The following is a 27,642-nucleotide window of genomic DNA, read 5'->3' on the forward strand; positions in this document are numbered from 1 at the left end:
TAAAGAAAATATATTTTCTATTTGTGACTAGATAGAGGTGTTCTGAAATTGCTTCACACTAGATACAGACTCTTTTGTATCATACATTTTTGTAGATCACCATTTTTAATACCTAATAGAAGATACTTCTTAACATTGCCTTTTGGGGACAGGTTGGTTTGCTTTCTTCCTTCTTTTTTCATCTTTGCTACTGAATGTAAAGAGAAGACCATTTCTTATTCTTTCTTCCTCCTGATTTTTACCATTTTATTCCTTGTTTTCTTAGTTTTAGTTTGGTCTGTGTTTTTGGGGCGGGGGGTGTGTGTGGGAATGGGAATTTGAGTTTTTTCCAAAAACGTATAACTAGATAAAAGCTACCACAAGGCAAGGAAACAAGGGTGGGATTTTTTTAGAAAGCTGAAGAATATCACAATGGAAAAGAAATATAATGGTACAGATGTCAGGGGAAAGTCCTACTGGACCATTCCTAGTAGGTGGAATGTAGTTGGAAGAGAGGTGCCTAAATCATAACTCAATCAGTTGTTGACAGAGAAGGAGAGGAAAGACAGACACAGTGAAAAAAGAATTCCCAGAGAAGATGATAAAAGCCTGTGGCCTGACAGGGTCCTGATCTCAGACTCTCGGCCTTTAAACCCCTCACACTGCAGTTAGTCATCAGTAAACAGATTGCTCAGAAGAGGCAGAGGAGGAACATGGCAAGAACAGGGCTGCAGGAGCCAGAAACATCATGATTAATGATGTTCTGCAGACATGCAGAAGCAAATGCACTCCATGTTCACGGCATCAAACTCAGCTGCAGTCTAACAATTATTCCTTAATTGTTCTCTTGGCATACGGCACACGGTTCTTCTTCTAAAAATCATTTTATATTAAAATTCCTGGTAAACCTTTTATCCAGACCAGAGTGAACTAAGCAGTGACGCTTGTCCTGAAAGAAATAACTTTGAGCAAAATGGCTGGAGAAGTGGTGGAGGAGAAGGGTCCGTCTGGAACAAAGACTAAGTACCATGCTGTAACCAACTGCACCACTTGAATCGCTGGAGGAGTAGAGAAGTGAAAGAAGAGTGAACTTCACACATGCACAGTCTAAGGAAGCCATCTTCTTGCCAGAGGAAATTTGCCTCTGGCAAGAGCAAAGTTTTCTCCTGAGGCGAGCGTGAAGGGTAAGGGTAGAAGTGACAGGGCAGAACCCGGGGTGCTCTCCCGATCCCCAGCCAGTAGACCTACTCCTCTGATACCAAACCACAACAACCCTGCGGCACTGCTAGGCAGCGGCAAGGTCTCCTGCCCCAGGGTTGGGAGAAAGAATAAAAAGGCTTAGTTTTACATTTACATTCACCCATCACCAATAACATCAAAAATCTCGCATCTTTGCTGTCCTTTTGGCAGTCACATGCCACCAAGTCTGTTGACAGTTGGTGTTCATGCCAGAAAATGAACTTTGTTGTTTTTCTGTCATGATCTTTGCCAGCATGGTTATCTCACTGTAATTTTAAGGTATCTGAGTGGTTTCTTTTGGAAAAATAAATTGATAGCCCTATCACGCAGTCCCCAAATTGGGAGCCATATTTACCTTTTGCTAGCCTAGCTCTTGGAGCTCCCACCACCACACAGTGCAATTCCAGTGAAGACACAGAAAGCTCTATAAAGTATTCTGAAAACAATATAGATGCAGAATAGTCAGTCAATAACTTAAGCTTTCAACTGAATGGTTATTCATTACGTATCTTCTGCTATTACAACCCAGGTTAGAGAATAAAGAAAAAACTTTCTTTTCAATCTGCTGTCTTCAGAAGAGGTTTTCTTGGAAGCTCTTGGTTTTGTTCTGGGATATTTTATCCAAATATACCTTTCAGGGTCTCTATTCTATTGTTTCACCATGAAAGCTTTTCCCAGAATAGCTTTTCCCTTTCTTACAGCATAACTTTGCATTGCTTTGCCCAAGACATTAAAGTTAAGAGAGTCTCTGAGGTCTGATCACAGCAGTGACACCCAGTCACTCTGCCAGTGGGGTTGGCCACAGCTGGAGTGGGATGGAGGAAACAAAGTACAGCTCTACCAGAAGGTGTGACCAAATGCTCATCTCAGTGGATGTTATTAATGGGAAGGCTGTAACCCTCATGAAGCTGTAACCACAGGTCACTGCAGGCAGCAGAGGTGGTCTCTCTCCCTACAGTTAGATGGGAGCTGCTCACTTCTCTGCTTCTTGAGGTGAATGCTTTGTTTTGGCACCTGCTTCCCTCTTGGACTGAGCAGGCATTCAGGATTGACTTTCCAGGCAGGCTACAAGATCTGCCTAAGCTTTGGGAGGGCTGTGATAGGGTCTGGAATTTACTGGTGAAGGTAATTACACTTTGGGAGTGATTTAGTCTGAGGCTCGTTGGTTTCTTATACTTGTTTGTGAGAGAATAAAGCAAATGGCTTTGTCTTCTATGCTGTTTTTCTCTAGCAATGTAGAAAAGCACTTAAAACCCAGAAAAGATCCATTTTCTTAATAATGGAAAAAGGTAAATAATTGACTAAAAGGCAAAATTTACAATCTGTAAACCAGTATTTGCAGAACAAAGTGAAATATCAACCAGTCTTGCTATAGACATCAATTTCCTAACCAGCACTCCTTAAAGAAAATAAAATCCAGTGGCCACATCTAACATCAAATGGTAACTTGGAGCTGCAATCAGAGGTTCTACCTGGGTAGCACCTGGTGGAACACAAAGCATTTATCTGAAATGTGTCATCAGAACCTCTCATTTACCACACACGCACACGGAGTAAAAAGCATTCATTAAACAAATATGAGTAGAAATGGGAAGATTTATTCTGGAGACTGTTGAAAGCCTAACAGGAAAGATTTTATTCTTATCAGCTGGGAAAACAATTGCAAAATATAATCTTGTTTTGCCTGGCTTGCATCTTGCTCTCTTTCTTTTCATTTTTAAGATGATACCAGTTCTGACTTCTGTGCAAGTTTTTCATTTGTTTCACAGTCAATTTTTTTCAGAAATTCTTTCCCTGGCAGCTACCTTTATGTCACTTTTAATTTCAAAGTTGATGATTAAAATCTTCTCTGGCACCAATACAATTAGTGGCATGTTGACTGCTATTTCTTCTGTTTTCAGTACTCTAACAGATAAATTTTACAGTCCAAACAGAGAATATGGAGCTAAGTGGATCTTTTTACAGCAGACTGGAAGAAATATACTGCTAGCAATGTTACTGTGACAATATATATACTGTAATATTAAAGCTGTATTTTAAACTGAGAGTAGTTTGTCATCAAGACCAAAGGTGAACGTAAAAAAATCAGTGAATGTTAATTGTACGTAATTTGAACCTCTGGAAACTCAGATTATGCACAATGCCATTGCAAAATAGAAAAGACAATCACTCAAATCAATAAGGGCTCATTTAAAAAGCTTGTTCCTACTCCCTTGCCAAGTAGTGCCATCAGCCAAAGCAGGACCCAGTGTGCCTCAGCTCATTGCATTGCAGTGTTTGCAGCATCACGTCCCCACCCACGTCCAGAGCACAATAATAATAATCTTCAGTGTAGGGAAAGCTCCAGCAACATTGGTTGAATTCTATTTTATCTTAAACGTGATGGGCGAGGAGATGCATTTCAGATGTACGCTTGCCAGTGACTGGCTGCACACTGATGTCACTGACAGAGGCACGGGCTGTACAAACTGGAGATGAACTACAAACATTGCTGTAGGACTGCTATACACTGGTGGCGTTCTGCTGAGGTCACTGATGGGATATACCCTCATTGGTACCAGCATAAGAAAGATGCAAATTACCTTCGCTATAAAAAAAAAAAGTCAGATAATGGCTTTACGAATTAAAAAAAGAAGGAAAAAAGACTGGAGACCTCAGCGTGGCCTTGCCACGCTGCAAATGGATTAAAATCTCACTTACAATGCAGACCTTCCCCATTCTGCCTCAAGCCTTATGGCCTCTTGATGCCAAATACTGTTTTCAGTGGTTTACCAACCCTCAAAGTATACTAAGACTGAAAGCATTTGGCTATGCATGTAAGCATCACAGGGATCTATAAAATTTCCAGCCTTTTTCAACTGTTAATGTAATTCCTATGTGTTATGGTGAAAATAGACCTGCAAGTCATGTTTCAGTGCCTGAGTGATTCCCGCTCCAAGCAATAAATTGGTCTTAGGTTGGTAAATTTTCCGCTTTAAAAGGTCAAAGTTTGAGGGTAGAAAGGACAGCATTGACTTTCTGGTATTTTTCATGCTGAATGGGAAATGATGCTTAGGAATTTCTAGCAGGCCCTTTTAAGTCCTGAAGCTATGCCAGTGTACAGCTGACAGGTGGAGAATGGTAAGGAGTAAATGCCATGATGGCAGACAGCTAAGACAGACTCATCAGAATGAGGATATCTGGCAGCCATGCATCAAGTCCTGAGAGGTATTGTGCAGTAAAATGAGGTGCTTACCATACAGGTACAGGAGATGTCAACTCAGGACACTTGTCTATGGTGTGTGGTTACCTTCAGTGCACATAACAAGCTTCAGATTTAAAAAAAAAATAGGCTTGCAGTCATGGGGGGGGGGGGAGGGGGGGAGATTTCAGGTCTTTTTCAGTACAAATCATATACTAACTGGAAGCAAGCATTGATTGCTTGGGGTGAGCCAAATTTCTTGATGATCATATGAAGTCTGTTGGCATAGTCCTGCTACCTTACGAGACCAATGGAACTGACATAGCTCAAGGCTGCTGGAGCTCCTTCCTTATAAGAGAAGCAATACAGGCAGTTCTGGCAATCAATGCCTCCCTGTCCTGCCAAGTTCTTCTGACACCATTTCATGTTCACAGTGCCCGGATGACTTTCTTAAGCGTTTTGGAATAACCAGGGTGGGAAGGGATGCTGAAAAGCCGGTCTGTTGAGTACAAGCAAACTGAGATCTGTCTTAACATGGAGAAATCACCTGCTTTATGTGATCAATTGTTGTGTTTGGAAAACAATATCACTCTAAAGTTTTGTTTCATCTTATTAGAATATGTATTTATCTGTGCCACGACAACTGTGTTCAAACACGCAACTGATCATCCTTCTTTCTTAAAATGCTTAGAGGAATTCCTAGGCCAGAGAGTTGGATTATTTCATTCATTTATTCATGAAACAAGAATGACTGATCACAGCTATATAGGTCTGATTCAAAACACCAAGCAGTAACCAAGAACTACACAGTAAGGAATTGCTTCTACATTATTTAAATATGCTTTAAAATCTTTATATTCTTTTTTATCTCAGCCCTGAACAGAGATGGGAGGACTATCTGGAAATTAGTTCTGAATTGTCGATGATCAGTACCATCACTCTGTGCAAGCTGAAAATGTGAGGAACTGCTTAAATTTACATCACTGATATAAGGTTTCCCTGGGGGAACATTCTTTCTGCCATTTTCTGCCTGGACCACAGTGACAGTGGTATTACTAGAGACAGGTGAAAACAGAAGTTGTTGTGAGGTACAGAAGTTTATTTCAGGCACTTCATAGCAGTGGAGTTCCTTTCTGCAAAGAAAAAAACAGATTATATCTGTCTTAACAGCGTGAATCACTAGTGTGCACCCATCCCCTGATCACACGGAATACTACTGCAGTCCACAGCACTGTTATGTGCACTTTATTGAATCTGTACATTTCCTTTGAGGAGTGTTAAAAAAAAAAAAGGATTTCTACCCACACTATGAAACTTAGTGAAGGAATTCTAGTACATAATGATTACCTGACAAGTTCCTTACTCAAAAGGACTATGCAGGTCTTTGATTTCTTCCACATTTTGACTTTCAGAGTGATCTTTGATAACCTACCTTTAAAATAAGAATGTATTATATGGTATTTTTTATTTTCAGCACCATACAGTACTGTTATTGTTGGGTATTTGCTGAAAGGGCAACACAGCAGGGTGCAAGAATCCAGGAAATTTCTGCAAATTAGATACCCTTCTTTAATACAGATGCTGGATGGGTCAAGCACTGGAGATGCCTCTGCTGGATTCCTTGCTCGTGGACAAGGAAATACGGGTTGAAGATGTGATACTCAACAACAACCTTGGCTGTGATTACCATCAGAGGATAGAGCTTAAGATCACTTCAAGATGGGCAAGAAGGGGAAACTGGGGGTGCTACCTGCTAGTCAGCATAACCTCGGTCTCCAGGAAGTTTATGGAGCCATATCCAGGCACATGAAGGCCTACCACACAGTATCCTTCTAGGAACTCAGTGAGACATCGACTAGCGAAGCAGACTACTAGGTGGTGAACAACGGCTGGATGACCAAGGCTCCAAGGTTTGTGACCAGTGGTACAAAGTCCAACTAATGGGCAGTCACTAGGTGTGTCCCACAGGAGGGACCTGAAGCCAATACCAGCATCAATACTGGTTAATGCCTACTAACGACCTAGGCAAGGAGACAGCATGTACCCTCAGCAAGTCTGCAGCTGACAGCACATTGGTGGGCAGATAGGCAGGTGGGGGAAGGCAGTCAATGCTCTGGAGAGCAGGGCAGCCATTTGGATGGGCCTCAACAGGCTGCCAGGAATGTCATGAAGCTCTAGAGAAAAAAGAGGCTGAGAGGCTATAAATGAGTTGCAGGAAAAAGAAGGAGATAGGACTAAAACTGTATCTGCTATTTCTAAACCACTAGTGACACCTAGTTTCCAAGAAAAATACCCGTAGCTATGTTAGCAGTGCAACTTAGAAAAATTCATCAGATTGCGTTTACGATGCTACAGGTTCGTTAATTTGAAGGTTCTGGATAACATAATCTCAAGATAATAGACTTTGATAATAAAAAAATGTGCATTAAATCTCTTCTCCAACAAAGGACACAGAGCTTGCAGGTGTTGGCCTCTCAGTAGAAGGCACTGACACTGTAACATATCACAGACATTTCCATGTCTGTATCTGTGCTGTCAGGCTAAATGATTCATTCCTCATTAGGGACTGACTCCCTGACTGTCCACACACTGTATTTATTGATGTGCACTGAGACAACCTTTGGGGTGCTACCATCTGGCTCCTCAGGTGGGAAATCTTGGAAGTGGAAGCAGCTTACTCATGTGCAACTCCTACTCTCACAGGCAAAAGAGATGTAATTGAGCCATGTCTGGCTTGAGCTGCTCTGCTTTCAGTACTCCAAAGACACTAGAGTACTGCAAAGGCCATGAGCCTTCTTCCCCTCACACATTTGCAAAGCAAATGGCCACTCTGGGCCCCAATGGACTGTCCAGAACAGTCAGGTTCTCCCTTTTGGGACAAGAACAAGCAAGCATGTTGGTTTGGAAATTCTGTTTGTTGGTGACAAAAAGTCATGAGTATGTGACAAATCATACGGTTTCTGACAGCTAGAATAGGGGAAATGTCAGACAACAATGTCTTTGGGTAGCCACTGTCTCCCAGAATTGATAGAGCACTCTCAGCTACAGCATCCTTACCTTGCTTCCAAACTTCCCTGCCTCCTGCTCACCATCTCCCAAGAGAAATAAGAATCCCATTTCCATAGAAATGAGGGGCATTTACCCTAACTGGGCAGCAGCTGTGGTCAGATGTGACAGCATAGGAGAGTCACCTAGCGACAAAGCATATGGTGGCCTGGACCACTACCAGACAATGATGGCATGTCTGGTCACAACTTTATAATCAGCAGATGTCTGAGGAAACACGGACTTTCCATTGCATTCACAGATGACTCCTGCACACAACTGCTTATCCATCACCAACTCTGACTACATTTTAACTCAGTTATGACAAAGCGATGCCACAGAAAACAAGTACAGCAGAGAACCATGTCACTAACAGCAACTGGCAAAATTACTGTGCTTGAGTCATGTTCCTGAAGATGTTGCACAAGCAAACTAAGAACCCCTACTGCCTGCACAGTCTTCCTTTCTACATACTCCTGCCTCTTCATTGTTCTTTCCTCAAAAAGCTCAAAAATACGGTTTTGAGGTGAACGAATAAACATCCCTGGGGAACAGACATCTAGCACACTGGCAATTCTCAGGTGAGCTTTCAGTGTAAGGAAAAGAGCTAGTATGCATCAAAAACCCCATGGATTTTATTTATGGACCCCTCATACATTTGGGAAAACTGTGGCTACTAAGTAATCGTTTTTGACAACATAACTGTAGAAGATACGGCTGATGGCTGCTTAGTAACAATTCTAATAGTAGACTCCTCCATCCCACTCTGTCTGCTCATTGATCAGTAGGAGTTTGGGGGTAAGCACGCTCCACAAGACAAGTACCCTCTGTACTGAAGGACCACATTGACATACAAGATAGCCTGAGGTGCTCTAAATGACAGGAGAGTAATATTTTGTAGCTGGACAACCTATCATGCTATGCGGATCCGACTGATACAAGCCGAGCAAGCTAAGCCCTAAAGTGTGGGTTCATACTAGAACTTCTACAAGTACAAACCAAGTTTTACAAGTATATTGCTCAGCAAATGTGAATAGTATAGTACATAGACATAGTCTAGAGGACTACTCCACCCTCATCCTGCTCAAAGCAGGATCACACGAGGTCAGAACGCGGTGGTCAGGGCTCTATCCAGGCAAGTCTTGAAAATCTCCAAGAGTGGAGAGTGCACAACTTTTCTGGGCAGCCTGTTCCATTGTCTGAATGTCCTTCTGGCAAAAAAAACTTTCTTTTTCTATCTGGTTGGAATCTTCCATGTCAGTTTATGACCATTGCTTGTCAGCCTCTCATCATGCATGTCCACGAATGGCTCTGTTTTCCCAGTAACCTCCCCATAGGTATTGGAAAGCTTGGTTGCCCCAAAGCCCTCACTTCTCTGGGCTAAACAAGCCCAGTTTCCTCTGTCTCCCCTTCTGGACTGTGTGCTCCAACCATCTGACCATCTTGATGGCCCTCTGCTGGACTTGCTCAAGCTTATAAATATTTTTCCTATACTAGGGGAGATCAAAACTGAATGCACTATTCCAGATGTGGTTTAATGAGCGCCGAGTAAAGGTGAATAAGCGCCTCTCTCAACCCTCTGGCTGTGCTTGTGGTCCACCAAGCCACCATCTCCAAAACCATGAGCTGAGCACACTGTAACAAAAATATAGTGTCCACTTCCTACACCTGAATGGTTTCTGGGACAACATGTCCTCTACTAGATCACAAAAAAGAATCAGCGTATTTCCTTTGTTTTAAAGTTAAATTTAAATTTGCACTTTCAGAAATTTCAAGAAGGTTCTTCACACAGTATATCAATACATTACAGAGTTTTCCTTTTCCTTGCAGAGATAACATTATTTATTGTTAGGAATGTGCTTTACTACTTTAATGCTGTGAATAAGAGCTATATACACTCTAGGGCACATATTAATGATCCATTAATATATTGCTCGGATGTTTAAAATTACTCAGCCTAACGTTTCATGCCTTTCTGCACACCTGAGTTAATACACACCCCGGAGTGCTTTCTTGCTTAGTTACAGCACTCTCTCTACTAAGGCAAACTGGGATTTGATTGCATCCATATATTAATCACGGTGTATGTTTACATAGTATGACTTCACTTAATAGCATAATGATGAAGAAGCCGGATGTACATAGCTGTCTGGCTGAATGCCTGACTTAGGGAAAAGGGAAGGTTTTCTACAAACATCTTTACATCTCCACAGAGAGCCAAAGAAATCACAGAAATGCGAGGCAGGTTGTTGGGGTTTTTTTAGATTATACAATCTATCTTTCTGCATAAAATATGGGAATGTCTTGCTGGATCATATATACATATCTCAGTAAGTGGTTTTTGTTAATCTCCTAAGCAGCAAATAATTTCTGCCTTTAATCAATTCCATTAAAAGGTGAAGTGCTTAGTGGCAGGAACTCATGAAAAAGAACCATTATTCACCCTGAGGTTTTTGGCTCCAGTAGGCAGCTCCTGTAAGTGATTTCAATGGGTTTCTTCCTTCCATTTAAGCTTTCTTTTGTTCTCTGCCTGCAGGAATTCACACTGATTCTACTAATTATTTTTTTTTAATTTATTTATTTATAATTTCTTCCAGGGATATGCACTCTTGTTATACTGGTAATAAATGGGGTTTAATGTTTCTGAAGAAATGACCCAGATGAATTACCATCTTTCAATCAGGAGTCATTTTACAGCTGTATTTCAGTGTCTTCTTTTTGCATTTCTCCATTTTTCATGCCCTTATTGGGATGTGGAAGCAGGATCATTTACACGGAATTGGGTTGTGAGACGCACAAGCATATTGTGAGAGATGGAAAAATATTTTTAAGTATGAAACTTCAGAAAATGTTATACTGGATGGACTGGACACTTGGAAAAATCAAAAAGAACTGATATGCCAGTGTCGTAGTTTTGAGATCCAGATAGTAATTCGTATGCTGACTAACACAAATTCTCAGACGGGAAATAAGACTAGAGAAACCTCATGTCTCCTTTAATACTATTGCGCCTCCTGTGCGGGACTATTTGAGAAAGAGCTACAAAACAAAGATAAAAATGACAAAAGGCCAGCCTCCTACAATGAAAGATCTGGTCTGTTCTGATGCAAGAGCTGGTTGCAGCTCAAATCCCACATGGCTGATGAGCAATGCGTAGGAAACCAGTAAACAAGTATATACATAGATTGTTTTACTGCTCTATGTAGTGGTGTAAAATAAGGGTTCCTAAATAATTCCAGTGAAGCATAGAATATTGTTAAGGATAAATACATCATCCTGTTACATCTCTGGGCTACAAGAGAAAATTACTTCTAAAGGTGACAGCAGTTTGGGGGGAGTATCAGATCAGAGTGCCCCGGAGGAAACAATTAAAATTAAAATCGACTCTGAGACTAAGACATGCTCATATTAACAAACCATGCAATGAGATAGGTAGGCTTGGCGAAAAGCAAAGTAGTCAGGTGTACATCTTTAACATAGCCTACACCTCTTGGATTTGTCAGGTCGAGTGCTGGTCTGTAGAGCAATAGCAGCCAATTCACACAAAACTGCACGATCACTGGAGTGAGTAGAGGCAATGGCCAGGTTCACTGCGGATTTGCCCATTTTGCCTCTCTGGGCACTCTGTTAACCCACACAAACTACGGCCTTTGCCATTCCTTTGACGATCAGCTGGAGTGGTTCAGGCAGGGAAAGAGCACACATTCAGGTTTGTAGCTTGGAACAGGCACTTTTGAGAGAGCCCTGTAGTACTAGAGTCAAGATGCTGCCTGCCCCAGTACTTCAGTAGAACCAAGCCTTCTCTTTGAATTAAGACTGGATAATAGAAATGCTTGGATATTTAGAAAAAAAAAAAAAATAGAATGCAAAGATGTGGACTGATGTACTGTTTTTTTTTTACCTTTCCCACAATGCACCATAAGCACTGCTATTTTAGACCCAGATCAGCCCTTCTAGTGCTTAAACACTTCCTAGGATTCCCTCAAGGTAACAGAATTTAAAACCTCCAATTGTTACTAGGGTTAAATTCCCCTCTTACAAAAGGTTTTATGTGGATGTCCTTGGGTGAGGGGAAAAGAAAAAAATCTGCGACCAGCACATGAAGTGTGAGGATGCTGTACAGCCCCTTGGTGACTGCAGTCTGAAATGTAATTACACCTTTGAACTACCCAGAGCTTTCCAGTTCCATGTTCTACACAAACATCAACCGAGTAATTTATTCACAGTCATTGTCTCACACTTGCAGGGGGCTCCTTTCTCCCAGAGTGGTAGAACACAACGGACTACCTACCACTAACCCACGGTGGTCAGACAGAAGGGAAGCAGTGCAGAATTTTGTTCTTAGGAAATCAGAGGAAAGACGTTATTACGCTTTGAACACAGGAACTGATAAAAGAAAACTTGCCATCTGCCGGCAGCTCCGCCCCTGCAGACATGGGTGAATTTTTTAAAGGCAGGTGAATAATGTATGAATTGCTTCTGAATGAAAGCTGAGGTTTTCAAAGCTCCACAGCAAATGAAGCCTCCATTGTGAATACTTCCTGTCTGAGAATCACTTCGCTTTGAGTGAGTCTTGTGGTAAATTTCCATTAACTGACTGGATAAGCATAGCTTTTAAAATTAGATTACTGATGTAAACATTTACGATTACAAATGTAAAATGTGTTACAAAGATTTATGGGGAAAGTAAAATCTCAGTTTTGCTGTATACTATATTATACACAGACAATAGATCACTCTCTTGGTATTTAAATATATGTATTTACAGAATAAATACCTATCTCAGAGGATTTATTCTTGTTTGTAAATTGTTCTGATAATCTGGCATGAAAGATGCAGAGAAAACAGCAATAAACACTTCTACAGTCATTACTAAAATTCTCTACCAATTTCCTGCTCTTTTTCCTTATCTTTTTTGCTTTAACATCTAAATTTTGCTGTTTGTTGCTGTTGCTACTTTTTATTCTAGTCTCATATGTGAGAGAAATGTTTCTTTCTCCATAGTTGCCTACAAGTTTCTCCTGCTAACGTCAGAATATATGCCTCCAGAAAATGGTATTTGAATATTATTTACTAGATTAAAATTCATATTTCATTTTTCTAATACTTACATCCATGTTAGCTCTGTCTTAATTTTTCTTCACTGGCCAATTCTACTTAATGCCAGAGTGTCCTCTGCTGTACATAGCAAAAATAGCAATATATTCTGGGTTTTTTGCATTCACGATCAAAATGCAGTGAATGCAAACAAAAAGAGACTCTGTAGGGATCTGTGCAGCTTCTCACTTAAATTTCTCTGTCAAAAACGTTTTTGCAAAATCCTTTCTAGTTCCCCAAAAACATTCATGCTATAGATGATTTCGTAAGTAGAATTCACGGACTAATACACGGAAAAACTTCTTTACGGTGAGGGTGACAGAGCACTGGCACAGGCTGCCCAGGGAGGTTGTGGAGTCCCCTTCTCTGGCGATTTTCAAGACCCGCCTGGATGCAGTCCTGAGTAATGTGCTCTGGGCAATCCTGCTTTGGCAGGAGAGTTGGACTAGATGATCTCTAGAGGTCCCTTCCAACTCTGAAAACCCCGTGACTTTGTGAAAAGATGGTTTGATAATCAAGAGACCCGACAGCGAGTCACACTCAAAGAGAATTCACATTAAAACCTCCTAGCACTCCCACCTTGCCCTCACCAACGTCTTATGTTTAAATGGAAGATTTCACCAAGACCAATATTAAGAAAATTGCCTGAAAATAATCCTCTGGGACATCTTGTCTGGATGTCAGACATGAAATAAGGAGAAAACTTTGTAAAATTTTTAAAAATACTTTTTTTTTTTTTTTCATAACTTTCTGCTGTTTGGTGAGGACAAACTGGATGTGTGAAAGGCTATAGGAATACTCCATTTTAAGGGTGGATACTTAACCATTACCAGGATGTCCCCAGAGTAATATATATGCATATTTTATAATTAATACACACGTAATTTTATAGAAATATTAAAAATACTGAGGAAGACATTAATTGCAGTCATAATTATTAGCTACAGAGACAGGAATCAGGATAGACCTGTAGGGCTTAAGATGGATAGTTCTCTGAAAATGTCAGTTAGCTGGTAATGTTTAAAATAAGAAGCAATGTCAAGTGTGTTTTAGAAAAGCCGCAGAAAGACTAAAAATGCTACTCATGTACAGCAGCACAGACCACTTTCCATGCAAGAACGGACTTGGATCCTTCGGCTTGAAAAATGACTGAAGATGGCACAATACAAAAGCTATGAGAGAATGCAAAGGTGAGCAGAGAAACATTTTTATTCACTATTTCCGTAACAGTAGAAGTAGCAAGCATCCTATAATGCTTTAAGGGAACAAGTTTGAAACAACAAAGAGGAAACACTTTTGCATGTGATCTTGTCATTGAACAGTGGGATTCTGTCAATGCCAGAAATTAAAAAAAAGAAAAAAGACAACTTTTAAAAATGAGGCCAGACACATTTGTGGAGTATGTGTCCACCTGCAAGTATGAAATACCCTGCACCCTGTGTCACAGTAAGTTCCTCAACCTGCTAGATAAAACGGTAGGCCTGGTGCCTTATTTGCATCTCTTTTTTCATGTTATTTCCCAGGGGAAAATTCTGATGTATCTGTTCTTTTGTAGTAGCAGCCCCTAACTGCTGCTGCTCGCCACATCCTACAGTCACCCGGAGCTCATCAGGAAACCTCTCTAAAGTCACTTGGTAGGCCATGGTTGGTGTGCACAGACTTTTGGGAGTGCGGCCATCTGGTCTGAGCTCAGGCTGCGGGAAGCCATCACCAAGCAGCCCCACTCTCTGGCCCCCTGACTCTAGCAGGCCAGGCCAGGCCCAGCCGTGCCCTACCGCCCTAACAGCCGCGCCCTGGGGGCGGCGCGAAGGCTGCTGGGAAAAGCGCGAGAGCGGCGCGCGCTCGAGGGGTACGACCAGCTCCAGTACCCGCCCCGGACCTCCCCGCTCCGCCTCGTTCTGGGTCGCTGCCGGAAGTGAGGAAAGGAGGAGGAGGGCGGGGCCGGGGCCGGGGCCGGGCGGTTCTCGGTGAGGGTCGGCCGCCGCCATTTTGTTAGCGACGGGCTGCTGGGGCGTGCGGAAGTGGCGGCCGGTGAGGCGGGAAGGGACGGGGCTCGCCCGGCTCCTCCCCCGCTGGGGCGGAGAGGCGGGGACTGAGCACGGCCGAGGCGAGCCGAGCCGAGCCGGGGTGGTGGGGGCAGCGGCAGCGGCAGCGGCAGCGGCAGCGGCGGGGCCGAGCCGAGCGCGGCCCGGCTATGTCGGCGTTTTCAGAGACGGCGCTAGAACGGAAGCTGTCGGAGCTGAGCAACTCGCAGCAGAGCGTGCAAACCCTAAGCCTGTGGCTCATCCACCACCGCAAGCACTCGGCGCTCATCGTCAGCGTGTGGGAGCGAGAGCTGCGAAAAGGTGAGGCTGGCACGGCCGCCTCCACGCCGCCGCCGGGCCTTTTCCCGCCCTCGTGTGCCGGGTGGGGCTTTCCTCGGGGCGGCGGGTTTGGGGGAGGCGGCGGATGGCGCGGCCGCGGTAGGAGGAGGCCGCCCTCGAATGTGCGGTTGGTGAGGGGAGGATGGCAGGGCTCCTCGGCCTGTCGAGCCAGGGAGGGAGGGAGGGAGGGAGAGAGAAAGGGAGGGCGGGCCGGTCGGCCCCGGCGCCTGGGGAGAACGGAGGCACTGGTGCAAGTGCTAAACCCCAGGTCTCGATTCCTTGATGACTGTGGGCCGGGAGGCGCTTCTCTTCCCTCTTTTTTTCTCCGCTCCCCTGGATCCTCTTTTCTCCTCCCTCCCCCAATCCCCCTTCCTCCCTTAGCGAGATGCCTCTGGGGAGGCCACTTCTCATGTTTTACTCCCCTTCTTTGTGGAATGAGAGAGGAAAGTGGGAAAAGGGAAGGAAGGCAGCAAGCACGGGGTTTGGGGCTTTTTGTTTTAATAATAGTAGTTACGTCTCATCCAAGATGACCCTTTTTAGGCACTGTTTTTCATCATTTATAACGATGGTTAGCTGTAATACTGTTTCCTGACAGGATGGCTTTGTGCACTTATACCAGCAACTATTCTTGTAGGGCCACTGAGGATGAGAATACTCTGGGGGAAGAGCAATTTAATGTGCCCAAAGTGATTTTTACTTCCTGTTTTTGCCAGATGGCTGATACGGATGTTAGCATAATAAAGATGTATGTTTCTTTAGCTGTATTGAGTATTTGATGTTGAGTGTGCAGACTTAGATTTTTACATGTCTTTCCTTTTAACAGGAAAGAACTTGCAGCTATAGGTAGTGGTTCAGGGACTGAAAGGCAGAAATGGCACCTAAGGTTTATTTGACCTGATTGAAAAATAACTCGATCTTAAGTTGACTCATTTAAGAAAAAGAAAAATCACTTGCTAGAACTCCACCTTGCCGTAGGAAATGTTATTGTCTTCCAATAGCTTCTTTTGGAGCCCCGTTAATATGTGGATCTTTTATGGGAAAAGTAGAAGGCTAGATTTTTAAGTGGAGAGGAAAAGTAGCACTAAGCCATTACAGGACCTATGAAAGATAAACCAGTCCCTTAGTTTCATGCAACTAAGAGCAATAGTCGACTTGCAGAAATTATGTGTAAGGTAATACAAAGAGTGCACATCTGGGTCACAACTGCCTCTTGGTTAGGGGGCATAACTTCATAGCAAATGGATTGACTTAAAAAGTCTTCAGTATGAATTAATACTAAACTTTATGGTATAGTATGGAAATATTGTCCAATAAACTGTAGGGTTTTGCGTGGCTACTGTGTTTTTGTTTAAAATAGGCTTTTTGGGTGAAATGTTATCTTTTGGACTTTCAAGCATGAGTTAAATTCTTTTTTTTCTGGTGCACAAAGGAAGACATATTTGGTGGCACACTTCATCTTATGAAATAAACATATTTTCACTATGTTTGTTGCAAGCTTGCTTTCTTGTTCTGAGAACAAATGAATGGATCTCTCATCTGCATCAGAAACTTTTCATGTTTCTGGGCTTTCTAAACAAGCAGCTTGTGTGTTTGGTATTCTGAATTATATCAGAAAGGTATCTTAAACTAATTGGCACACTGGCAAAGTTTTGCTTGCTCATCTTAATTAACATGCACCATACCAGTTCATAATAATTGATAATATTAACGGTCAGTCCTTAACTTTAGTATTAGCATAATTTTCCTCTTGAGCTGTTTGACTAATTGGAGAAATGAAATGTTTGAAGCATGGGCTACATATTTGAAGGTGCCATTGAGAAGCAAGGGTAATGATCTTCTTAAGAACTCATGGGAATGCTTTGCTTTTTCTCAGCTTTCAATGTCTGGCTTCCCCTTTTAAGTCTGTTTGGAGGATGTAGCTCAGGAGCTTTGGAAGAGTATAGCAGCTACAATTGTTTTTATCTTCAGTTTGTTGAAGTTGTCATTCAGCTTTTGCTGCTTCAAAGTAAGATTTTTCTGGTGACCTCTTTTTGGAAGCCAACCTTCAAAGATCTGTGGAAAGCATGTGATAGTCTACCTCCTAGGTAGTAGGTTAGTTGCTTTCAAGATCCTGCACCTTTTCTTCTGGGCTTTTAGGCCTTATATGAAGTGTTTCCTCTTTGCTATGTTCCTCTACCACTTCATTTGAAGCTGACATAGTTAAGGTACACGGGATGTATTTAATTTTCTGTCTCTGATAGCTACCTGAGCTTCAGAAATGCCAGCTTACTTTTGCTACTAATTTTTTGCTAATTGCAGCCCATAATTGTGAGACAGTCCCTAATCCCCAAAGGATGGATTTAGTGGTCTAAGCAGACAGCATGTGGAAGATGAGAAAGAAAAGCAGTATGCTGTGGTGAAGTGACTTGCATAAAACATCACAAAGCAGAACACTGGCAATGAGGCCATAAATAGAGTAAGTCTAAGGCTCCTGACTTGCCCACCATCCAAGCTGTAGAAATATGATTTCTGTCCTACCTGAGAGGAAATTGATCTCTATTTGGGGAATAAAGACAACAAAATTACTGGCACTGTCTGCTGCTATTGCTAGCCACTAGTGTCCTGGAACTGAAAATTGAACTTGCCTTTCTGAATTTTATTTCCTTTCGATGTATCCTTTTTTTATTGTCATGCCTGTTTGCAGATCTTCCTTCCAGCCTACTTCCTTTCAGGCTCGTGGAACATTGTATAGCCCACTGGTTTGAACACAATACAGTATGATACTACATTTTTTTCTGGGTGCTTTCAGTTTTGGTAACAGATCCCTTGTCTCAGATCAGCTTGCTTGAAGCTGTCTGAAGATGTCTTTCCTTATTCATGAAAACAAGTGCTAGGATCACATCTCTTTTGTTCCTAAATGTTTGGTTCCGATTCTTTTATTTTTAAAATTGTCTTGTCTTTGTATCATGTTGGAGTCGAGGTGAAGAGGCAGCTTTTCAAATGCACATATAACTTAGGCAGTGTAAAATCTTAGTCCCTTTCTGTTTACTTGGATTCATTGGTAGTGTTCTGGTCCCATATTAGGGCATCTCTACAGATGATCAGTTCCATACACCTTCATCTACAGGTTTTCTACAGTTGAACTTTCATTGATTCTTTTGGTGAATTCTTGCACTTAAATTATCTTGGAGAATGAGCAAAACTTGCAGGTCTTTGTCATAACATGGAACCGTTAACATAACATTGGATTTGTCTTGCAGAACTCCAGCGTTGCTCAAGTTTTTTCACTATCTATTACTATCATTAGTGGAGAATAGATTCTGTAGTTCATTGGTCTTTTGTTCATCGGTGAGTAAAATAATGAGAAAAGATTAATAGACTGTCTTTAACTTAAATGATAACTGTAATGAAGTAACAAAGATTTCTCCTGTTTTGACAGATAAGCAGAGGTCTACAATGACAACAGAACAGCTCCTTTTCCACTTTGCTGTTGGTTAAATGTCTAAATATTTCTGATGCTTTTTTGCTGACAATATTTTGTGTTGTGCTGCTGATGAAAATCCATTAAAATGAATAATTAGTTTTGAAATAGATGAGTTCCCTGATGGAAAACTAGTGCTGGCACAAAGGAAATGCTGATGATAGTATCACCTCTTTAGGCCGCAGCCGGTATTAGCACTGGCTTATGCTGATCATGAGTCTGCATTCTTTTGGATTTCATAGTTGATTTATGGAATAAATAATTTGGTGGGGCTACTCTTTTAGTACTTCATTTGTAGTAAATGTCTTACTAACATGAGAATCTTATGCAGTTTGGATTTTTATTCTAGAAAAGTGTGGCTTTTTTCTTGGTACTTGTAATATGGCAGCTTCATGATTGCTTCAAAGTAACTTGTGTGTATTACATTGTGATAATGTTGCCACAAAATCTAATTATTTTACAGAGACCTTTTGAGTGGGAGTTAGGGAGAATTTTGTAAAGGCTTGAAAAGTGTTCCCTGAGAAAAATGATCCTGCTTCAGCTAGGTTTCAGCTGTATGAAATGTAACACTCCAAGTTAAATAGTTAATTACTTAGTACTCATAAGCTTACTCAGTATTTAAGTAGTTTAATACTAATTAATTAACTGTAATGTGAATATATCAGTCATTCCCAAAATGCAACTGGTAGGCCTGTTAAAACTATTTAATTTTGTGTATCCGTAAAGGGATTGACTTACAGGGTTTTTTTAAATTAAGTAGTGGTATTACACATTAAACTTTGTTGTGTAAGCCTACTGCTACTGAGTGGCTGCTGAGAAAACCCTTAGGAAACCCCTTTGAAGAGGCTGTTCTGAGATAGAGGCTGTTGAGACTTATTTTTTGTTATTTGCAAATCAGTTATGTTCTCTTGCTATCTCTTGCTCCCCGATTTCAGAATTCTCTGCAACTGTAGGGGTTTGTGTGTTTTGTTTTGAAATGAAAAATTTCAATTCCGTAATTCAAAGCATCAGCCTTCAAGGGTGAATAGTAAGCGCTTGTTCAGTAGGCTCCATGTGATATTTTCTATACTGGGTTAAAACGTGTCCAGTTTAAAAGGGAAAAAATAAAATAAAATTGCTAAATGTTTGAGTTTGGTAATATGGGACTTTTTATTTCAAGCTACAGTTAGTTGTCTGTAATATCTTCTTTCTCTGTCAACTTATTTTCTGTTAGCTTTTCCAGGTCCAGCTCTATCACTTTTTAGGTATTTGCAGCCTAGTGATATTTTAATAGTTGTCATGTTGTATCTTTAAACCTAATTTCAGATTCAGATATCTGTTTCCTCAGAGCCTGACATGGCATCTCATAGATTAGTCAGTCTCAGAAACTGATGCTGAACACTGCCCTCCCCTTAATCACTTGGCCTCTCCTTTTGGCTGTCATCTGTCACCTCACCAGTGTCACACTGATCATTGTCTTTGCTGCAAAGCTTATCCAGGTTAGCAGAGCCATTGTATATTGTCTTTAAGACATCTACAACTGTATAAGTACACCTGGGCTGCTATAGAGGGACATACTTTTAGCACTTGGCTCTGCCAGTTTATGTGGTGTGCCAATTTATTATGCTTGAACTTTTTTTGTTTGTTTTGGGGTGTTGAAGTCATTCAGTGGTATAAGCAGCAACTGGTTTTGCTTATTTATGGCTGTTTGTCTACAACTTCTGCTCTTGGGACATATGCTGGTGTTTGGGTCCTCATTCATTATAGCTGTTGGCATTGATGCAATACATTTTTCTGAAGCTAGTGGCTGTTGTGGCAGCTCAATGCTGCTGAAATTGGAAGATAAAAGATTTTAGTAAGCAAACTGAGAAGGCCTAGCAACATTGAACCCAGATTTGAAAGTTGTACTACATCTGAATTGCTCTGATATTCAGTCAACTGCTTTGGAGCAGAACCACAGCCAAAAGTGGTGGAAAAATATTGCCTTGCAGATGTGAAGTGGGTTTCAGGAAGCAAGTTCCTAATTTGAAGCAGGTAGTTTCTGTACTATGTAGTAGATTCTTTCTCTTGGCAGAAAAACTATTTCACTAGTGGTGGTTTTAAGATTTTACTTAATGGTGGTATAGTGTCATTGGCCAATGTGATACACTTGAGAGAATAAATAAATTTTGTTTTATTTAGAAGAAATGAAACTATGGCTTACTGATTTCACTGGTTATTAGGTGTTCTTGAGGAGGCCAAGTAAGATACTTAAAACAGAGGTGCTTGTGGATACCTTCTTGCTTATCCACATGAATCTTTTCATCTGTGCAAAAAAATTTGGAGATCAGCCAACAGCAGACAAAACTTGAGGTGAACGTGAGTTCTTGCATCAAGTTAGAGAAACGTATTTGCTACATATGTGACTTGCTCCTGACCACAGGTCATTTTGTAACAGATTAGCAATGTAAGAATCTTTCACTTAAAATAGTCATGTTTGGATTGTGTAATCCAGCCTTACTAGTTGACTCTCTACTATTGCTCTTGAAAGAATGCAGTGGGTAGAAATCTATATGCATTTGTTGCTGTACCACTCATGTCCTGGTATCTTACCTGTACCTGCCTGTCTTTCATCATTCTTGTTGTAAATAATTAAGTTCAGTGTCTTTTTCCTGTCCTAAAACTCTTGTTGCTGTCAATTCATATCCATCTTGGCATTGTACTGGCCAGGCAAGGACAGGAATTGGTTTGTTTCATGTGTTCAGGTGATTCAAGATACACTAAGTGCAGTGGGAAGTTTCTACAGAGTAATTCTGTTGAATTGGTTTCCTTGGTTTGTGACCAACTTTCTCACACCCCCATGGTAATTTGATGCTGATGGCCTCTTTCCCAGCAGTGGCTTTATGGTGTGTTCCCTTTGGCTACTAGCCTCCAAACTCAAAGTCAAGATACTTGGACCCTCAAACCTTGGACACACATTCTACGGGCAATCTCGTTCCCCTCTGAAAAGGAAACACAGCAGTTCTCAAACCTTGGTAAAATTCACCAGGAGAATCAGGTGACTGTGCACTGTTGAACACTTAGTTTAACTTTTTCACAACGGAAGGTCAATGAATTTTAAGATTGTTCAGTGCTTATTGTACAACATGCCTTCTGTGGATTATATTATCTTTGAATTGTCCTTTCTGGTGGTAGACCCTTAAGTGACTTTTTACAGGTGTGTTTTCAGTCATGTTACCAAAGATGCTGCACTTAATCAGCTTGCATAAAAACTCAGGTTAGCTCTCAGTGTGAAGGGTCAGTGAACTTGCAGTCAAGTTTCAGCGTTGCTTGACTGAAAAAAAGACGAGTTGGGTCTTGTAATAAAAAGCTTGAAGGCTTGTCAAATGTTTACAAAGATGTTGTGTAACTTCTCATGCAAAGGTGTGAAACATTCTGTGACCCAGGAAGTGTCCCAGGGATTTTGGGAGAAGTGCTGACACTCGTATACTGTACCGCATGTATGTAGACTAATGTAATTCAGAAGCAATTGATCAAAATCTTTGTTTGAGATTGATATAGAGAATTTCAGTAAAGAAACTGTTTAGTGCTCATAACATTTGTGGAATTTTAACTTACTGATGGTCATTTTCTCAGAACTTCTTGTTAAGTGATATTTTCATTCAAGGTCAGTTGACATAGCAAAGGCACCTGTAGAAGGTAAAAGCCTAATGTAACTTTTTCAGATGGGTCAGTAGTGTATACACTTGCAGTGGGATGTAAGTGAAATCCCTTGTGCCTTTGTGTTTCTCTGTAGTTTCTTCCTGCATGTCTAAGACAGCAAAAGTCTCTCAGCTCTAGGGAAGATGTGTAGAACAGCATGAAATTAACAGGCTTGTTTCTAGGAATCTTCATGGAAGCTCAGTTTCCAATGCCAGGAGGTAAACCTGGAGAAGACAAATATGGGTGATTATGATGGCTTGGATTGCCAGAGTTAACCTCCGTGAAAATAACATGCTTACTGCCTTCCACGGTAAAATACTAGACTTTCTTGCACAAAAGTGCTTCTTGCACTTCAGTGTTAGAGTATTATGGACTCAAGCATATGATGTCAGGGCATCTATATCGGACTGGTGGAGAACTAGGAATACCCAAACAAGGCTAACAAAGCGTGCGTTCCTAAGTACAGATTGCCGAAAACTAAAGCTTGCTAATGTGGATGCTAAGTCTTTCCACCGTAGATGCCTGATTATGCTAGTTGCAGGTGAAATGCCATGAATACCTGTAGTTCATTAATTGGCATTTAAATGTCAGATACATTTTCGGGACAGACTTGGTCTCAGTTGCAAGGTGCCAATCCCAGTTAGTCTCATTGTAGATGTTTTAAGAGTAATCTGCGTAGTATGGGCTTTATGCTAGCCAGCACTGTTGACCTGTTAAAATATTTCAGTAATCAGCACTTCAGGGAGCTGCTTTGGTGATGGCTTTGGTGGGTAAATGGTAAATCTAACTGAAACAAGCAGAAGAGTTACGTGAACACTGCACAGAGCTTCTGAAAAGATGGTTTAGTCCAATGTAGGTGCTTTCTTAGCAGTTTTGTGGTTGCAGACTGCTGGTGGTGTACCAGAGATACTGTGGGCCAGCCACTTCCAACACTATACACTCTGGCAGTATATGCCTTTCAGATCCTTCCTTAACCTAAGATTATACCTTTTATCTTTCATTTTCTTCTGACAGTAAGAGTGCGTTTTACTGATAGTCTTGCCAAGCATTGAGGACACTTTTTTGTTTAAACAGTCTAATTGTTCTTTGATCCATTTTGGTGTTCTGAGGTATATCAAAGCCCAGGGCTGAAAAGCTAGTGTCACTGCTACTGAGGAGAGAGGCTTTAAACATGTAATTTCTTTCAGAACAGATATATCTGGTCTGGAATTTAATTTTGTGTTTCAGACTTCGGTAGTTAATTTACAGTCATAGTAGCAAGAGAACACTTCAGTTTTTTTCAGCTCAAGAGTTGTCAACCTCAGTTGTTAAAGGTTATGTTGCACTTTAGTCTCGTGTGTAAGGCAGAGGGGTAGTAGGCCAGTATGTAACTCCTGAAGATTTGTGAACTGAAAGGGAATGCTTCTTGAGAGTAGGCATAATTTTTAGCTTTGGAATTTTGTGCAGAGCATTCTTACAGCAAGAGGAATTAAATTTTACTTCACAATATTCTTTGTGAGCATGAGGGTAGAAAGCTACAGATAGCCTAATAGTGTTTTGAGGATTTTTGTTCATAAAATTTGGCTTTGTTTCTGTTGAATTGTAGTAGTAAGTTGAAAATATAATACTAGAGGAAATAAGCTTGAACATGACTTTCTGGGTTTTAGCATGTGTTTTCCAAATACGATGTATTGCTCCGTTTTCTGTAGTGAATAGATAAAGTCTAGGCTTTGTGAGAATCAACATCATCTGACTTTGTCACTGCACCTTCTGTCTTTATACCAGCTCAGTTGATTTGGTTACTTGTTGGAAACAAGGAAGTTGAGGTCTGTCACAAATGTATTACATCACTGAGGATTAACACTTGACTTTTTTCTGTGAAATGGATAGACAAGGACCTATCCTGCATAGAGTTCAGAGGATGTAGTATGGGGAACAATCTGCTTCATCAGATTTTGTGTCCTGATTCTGGGCCCATTTAAGAAATGGAGAGGGCAGGATCAGCTTTGGTAAATGCTTATTAATTTTGGTGCACCCCTGAGACAAGCCATGTTTTTGAAGATTTTCTTTGAATAATTTAAAGCTTTCTATGTGTCAGAACTGTGATTTACCTGGAACATAGGTAGATGTGTTGCTATATTGTCAGTCAGTTTTTAATATAGAAATTAAATAGTCTATAAATCTACATTTTAGTTTAGTCAGATATTGACCCAAATAGATTAATTTCCTGGGTGTTGGCATGTAGTGACTTTGCTGTTTGGAGCAGACTTTTAATAGATCCACCTTGTGTCCAGAGAAGTCCTTCAGAGGAGTCTCTATAGTTTATTCTCAAAAATGTTTCTTTAGAATGAAGCATGTTAACATTGAATTTTCTTTTTGTATGTGAGGATGACGGCTCTGCATGTTTGAGAGGTTGGAATGGAAATTAACAAAATGAAATCGTGTTGAGAACTAAGCATGAGTTTTAAGAAAACCTAGATTGGCTTTAGCACAATGCCGCTTTCCTCAGGCAGGCAGAAAAAACTTGTCTTTCAATACAAACTTTTTTAACGTCAGAGCATACATACTGAGTTTGTGTGGTGGTAATAGATATTGAAGGTTTTCCTGGTGTTAAGACAAGGGTAGAAGTGTTATAATAAGAGCTGCAGCTCTGAGAAACCTGTAGACTAATGAAGATGAAGATTAGATGAAGTGTGATGGTAAATGAAAATACATAAGTAGGAACACTTAGAAAACACAGAATGGATTTGCAAAAGCAATTAGTGAATTGGAAGCTTGTAATCTATTGTACGTTAATGGGAATGGGGTAAAATGCTTATGACTCTTGGAGAAGAGATACACTACAGCAGCCTGAAAGTGATTTTTGAAAATGTTTCTTTGATATTACAGTTGGAGGCACATGAGTGTTTTAATGATTAGGAGCTGGGAGAGGAAAGTATCACAGTGATATGGAGAGGACGACTAGGGATTGACTGTTCAGTTTGCTCAAATACAAGAATGAGGGGTGGTTATATAAGACTGAGTGAAATTCAAGCCAAAAGGAGGAGGTTCTTCACATGAACGATTGTGGATCTGTGCAGCTCCTAGTCAGAGGACTTCATGGGTGTACAAAATTTATGCAGGCTCAAAGGGAAGCTGAAGGATGTAGAAGAAATCCATGAAGGCTACCAAACAGACAAATTACATTGTGCTCAGGAAAACATCTGAAAATCGTTTTCCAAATCATTTTGGAATATCATGTTTTTTTTCTGTTTATTTTTGGAGATGGGGCTAGAGGCAACTTGTGTTATGAAGGAGGAAGAATCTGAGGAAAGAGTTATAGCAGAAGACAGAGAAAAGCGAACGGGTGGCTGAAGTCTTTTCACGTTTGTAAATAAAAAATCAGAGTGAAATGTTGTAAGCAGTCATGAGACTAGGAAAAAATGTGATTTGGAGTTTTTTGTGTTTAGTATAAATGCACATAAATAGGTATTAGTTGGAGGAACTAAATTTTCTAATTATTCTTGTTTATCACTCTTTATTAGCAAAACCAAATAGGAAGCTGACATTCCTGTACTTGGCCAATGATGTCATACAGAACAGCAAAAGGAAAGGACCAGAATTTACGAAGGACTTTGCTCCAGTAATAGTGGAGGCTTTTAAGCATGTTTCAAGGTACAGTAAACTTACGTGCAGTGTCCTTCATCATACTGTATTTGAGAGGGATTTAGAGAAGTCCTCAGTTCATCTCTTCTGACACAGCTAGTCCTTGTGTGCTAGTTCTGTACTTGAAGTCTTGTTAATTTAATTTATTCAATGTTCTTTTGATCTTGGATAGCCTTAATGCTGTTGGATGAAGTTATGTAGTAAACTCATCTGCATTCAGTCCCTTTTGCCTTAGAAAGCTGTTAGCTGTGCCTTAAATTAAGACTTGCTTTCAGTCTGAGTTTATATGCTACAGCAGTTTGATTGTGTTTCATTACTAGTGTTGCATGATTTGTTTTTTTTCCAGCAGCCGTTCATCTTGTTGCATGAGGATGCTGGAGTCTTGATATGGAATTATTTTCACATGGTACACAGCTGTTGAAGCAACACAAACCTATTTGCAGTGTTTGCATAATAGGGTTAGAGACCTATGGCTTTATGGGTTAAGCAAGCGAACAGAAAGAGAATTGGGCATTGGCTTTTTTTACATGCTTGCTAAGACGTATTGAACTGCTCTTTGCTTTCTTTTCTTTAAAATGTGGTTTTGTTATTTTCTGAAATTATTGGACTTCTGGTACTTTGATATTGATAAAGTATGCCAAGATCCTTCTGTGAAAGATAATAGTACGGCAGTGCTGTATTTTTACCTAGTGCTGATTTTTGCCCCCCTCCTCCCCCCCTTTTTTTTTTTTGTAACAGTGAGTCGGATGAGAGTTGTAAGAAGCACCTTGGCCGAGTGCTCTCTATCTGGGAAGAAAGGTCTGTTTATGAAAATGATGTATTAGAACAACTTAGGCAAGCTTTGTGTAAGTATTTTGCGTGTGTACAAAAATTCAGTCTGTTGTGTGAAATACTATTTCTCTGACTCCTCTGTTTTCGTTTAGATGGAGATAGAAAGGTGAGGAAGCGCACATATGAACAGATAAAAGTTGATGAAAATAACTGTTCACCTCGAAGTTCTCCCACTGACCCTCCACAGGTAAAAGAATGTTTATAAAATTCTGTATTTGCATATGGTTTCATATAGAATTTTTCAGTTACTCTTGTTTTTGAATGGTCTCTGCCTTTTAAATGAGGTACTGTTTCTGAGCAGGGGTGGCTACACCTGAAACTTTCCTTCACAGTTCTTTAGTGGAGCTAAGAAGTTGAGCATGCTGTAACTTTAGTCAGTTTAACAGTAAACTAGAGCATATGAACTATGTATCCAGCTTTGCCCACATCAGGCTTTCAGTATTAGTTTCTACAATGTTTTGGGTTCTCATTTGGTTTCCAGTAACACATGTATTAGAGTAAGATTGTTATTGGTTTATCAGTAAAATATTTCTCAATGTTGCAGTCATGATGGTTGGGAAAAGTTGTTATCTACCTTGCATTGTTATGGATTTTATAATTCTTGTGGGTTTTTTATTACTGTACTGCCTCATCTCAAAAGGCTTTTTGTTACGGCAAAGAATGACTGTCATCAAATAATCACAATTTAGTATGTTTCTCTGTAGCAGACATCTGGGCTTCTATGAACATCAGACCTATTTCCAAAAGTACACTGATCTAGTCTGATGTGGTAGTGAAGCAAAACTGCAAGAAAAATAACTTCAAAAAAGCGTAGTAAAATGAAAGGTACTGTAAAATAATCACTACTGTCAAAAATAAAAGATTTATAAGTAGTCCTATACCAAGAATTTAAATGAAAAATCTATTTTAGGAAGATGACCTTTAAAACTAGGAGCACTGCGATGTTGTTCTGAGAATTAATGGCTTTTGTTTTATTTTCAGTCTGAGAGGGGATAGAATGTTGCTATAACACTGATATCATAAATGCTTTTAAAAATGCCATCAAATTGATTCCCTAAGCTTATTGTGAAATACTGTTTTGTACTAGGATCTGTTTATTTAAACTAGTTCTTAATCTTGCATGCTTTTTTCAGACCACAGATCTCATTAGAGCGTTACAAGAA

General features: G+C 40.6%; 1 protein-coding gene across 1 annotated transcript in view; it reads left to right on the top strand.

Moving 5' to 3' along the window:
* Nucleotides 1-14,700: 14,700 nt before the first annotated feature.
* RPRD1A (regulation of nuclear pre-mRNA domain containing 1A) overlaps nucleotides 14,701-27,642 on the top strand; it is a gene marked incomplete at its 3' end in the record, with an annotated part of 23,186 nt that continues 10,244 nt past the window's right edge. The window contains exon 1 of the mRNA XM_082499531.1: nucleotides 14,701-14,886. Coding sequence (XP_082355657.1) covers nucleotides 14,736-14,886 — 151 coding nt within the window. The 5' untranslated portion in view covers nucleotides 14,701-14,735. The remainder of the gene's footprint in view (nucleotides 14,887-27,642) is intronic.

The sequence above is a fragment of the Vanellus vanellus genome (assembly GCF_965231255.1).
Source record: "Vanellus vanellus genome assembly, chromosome: 2".
Lineage (NCBI taxonomy): Eukaryota > Metazoa > Chordata > Aves > Charadriiformes > Charadriidae > Vanellus > Vanellus vanellus.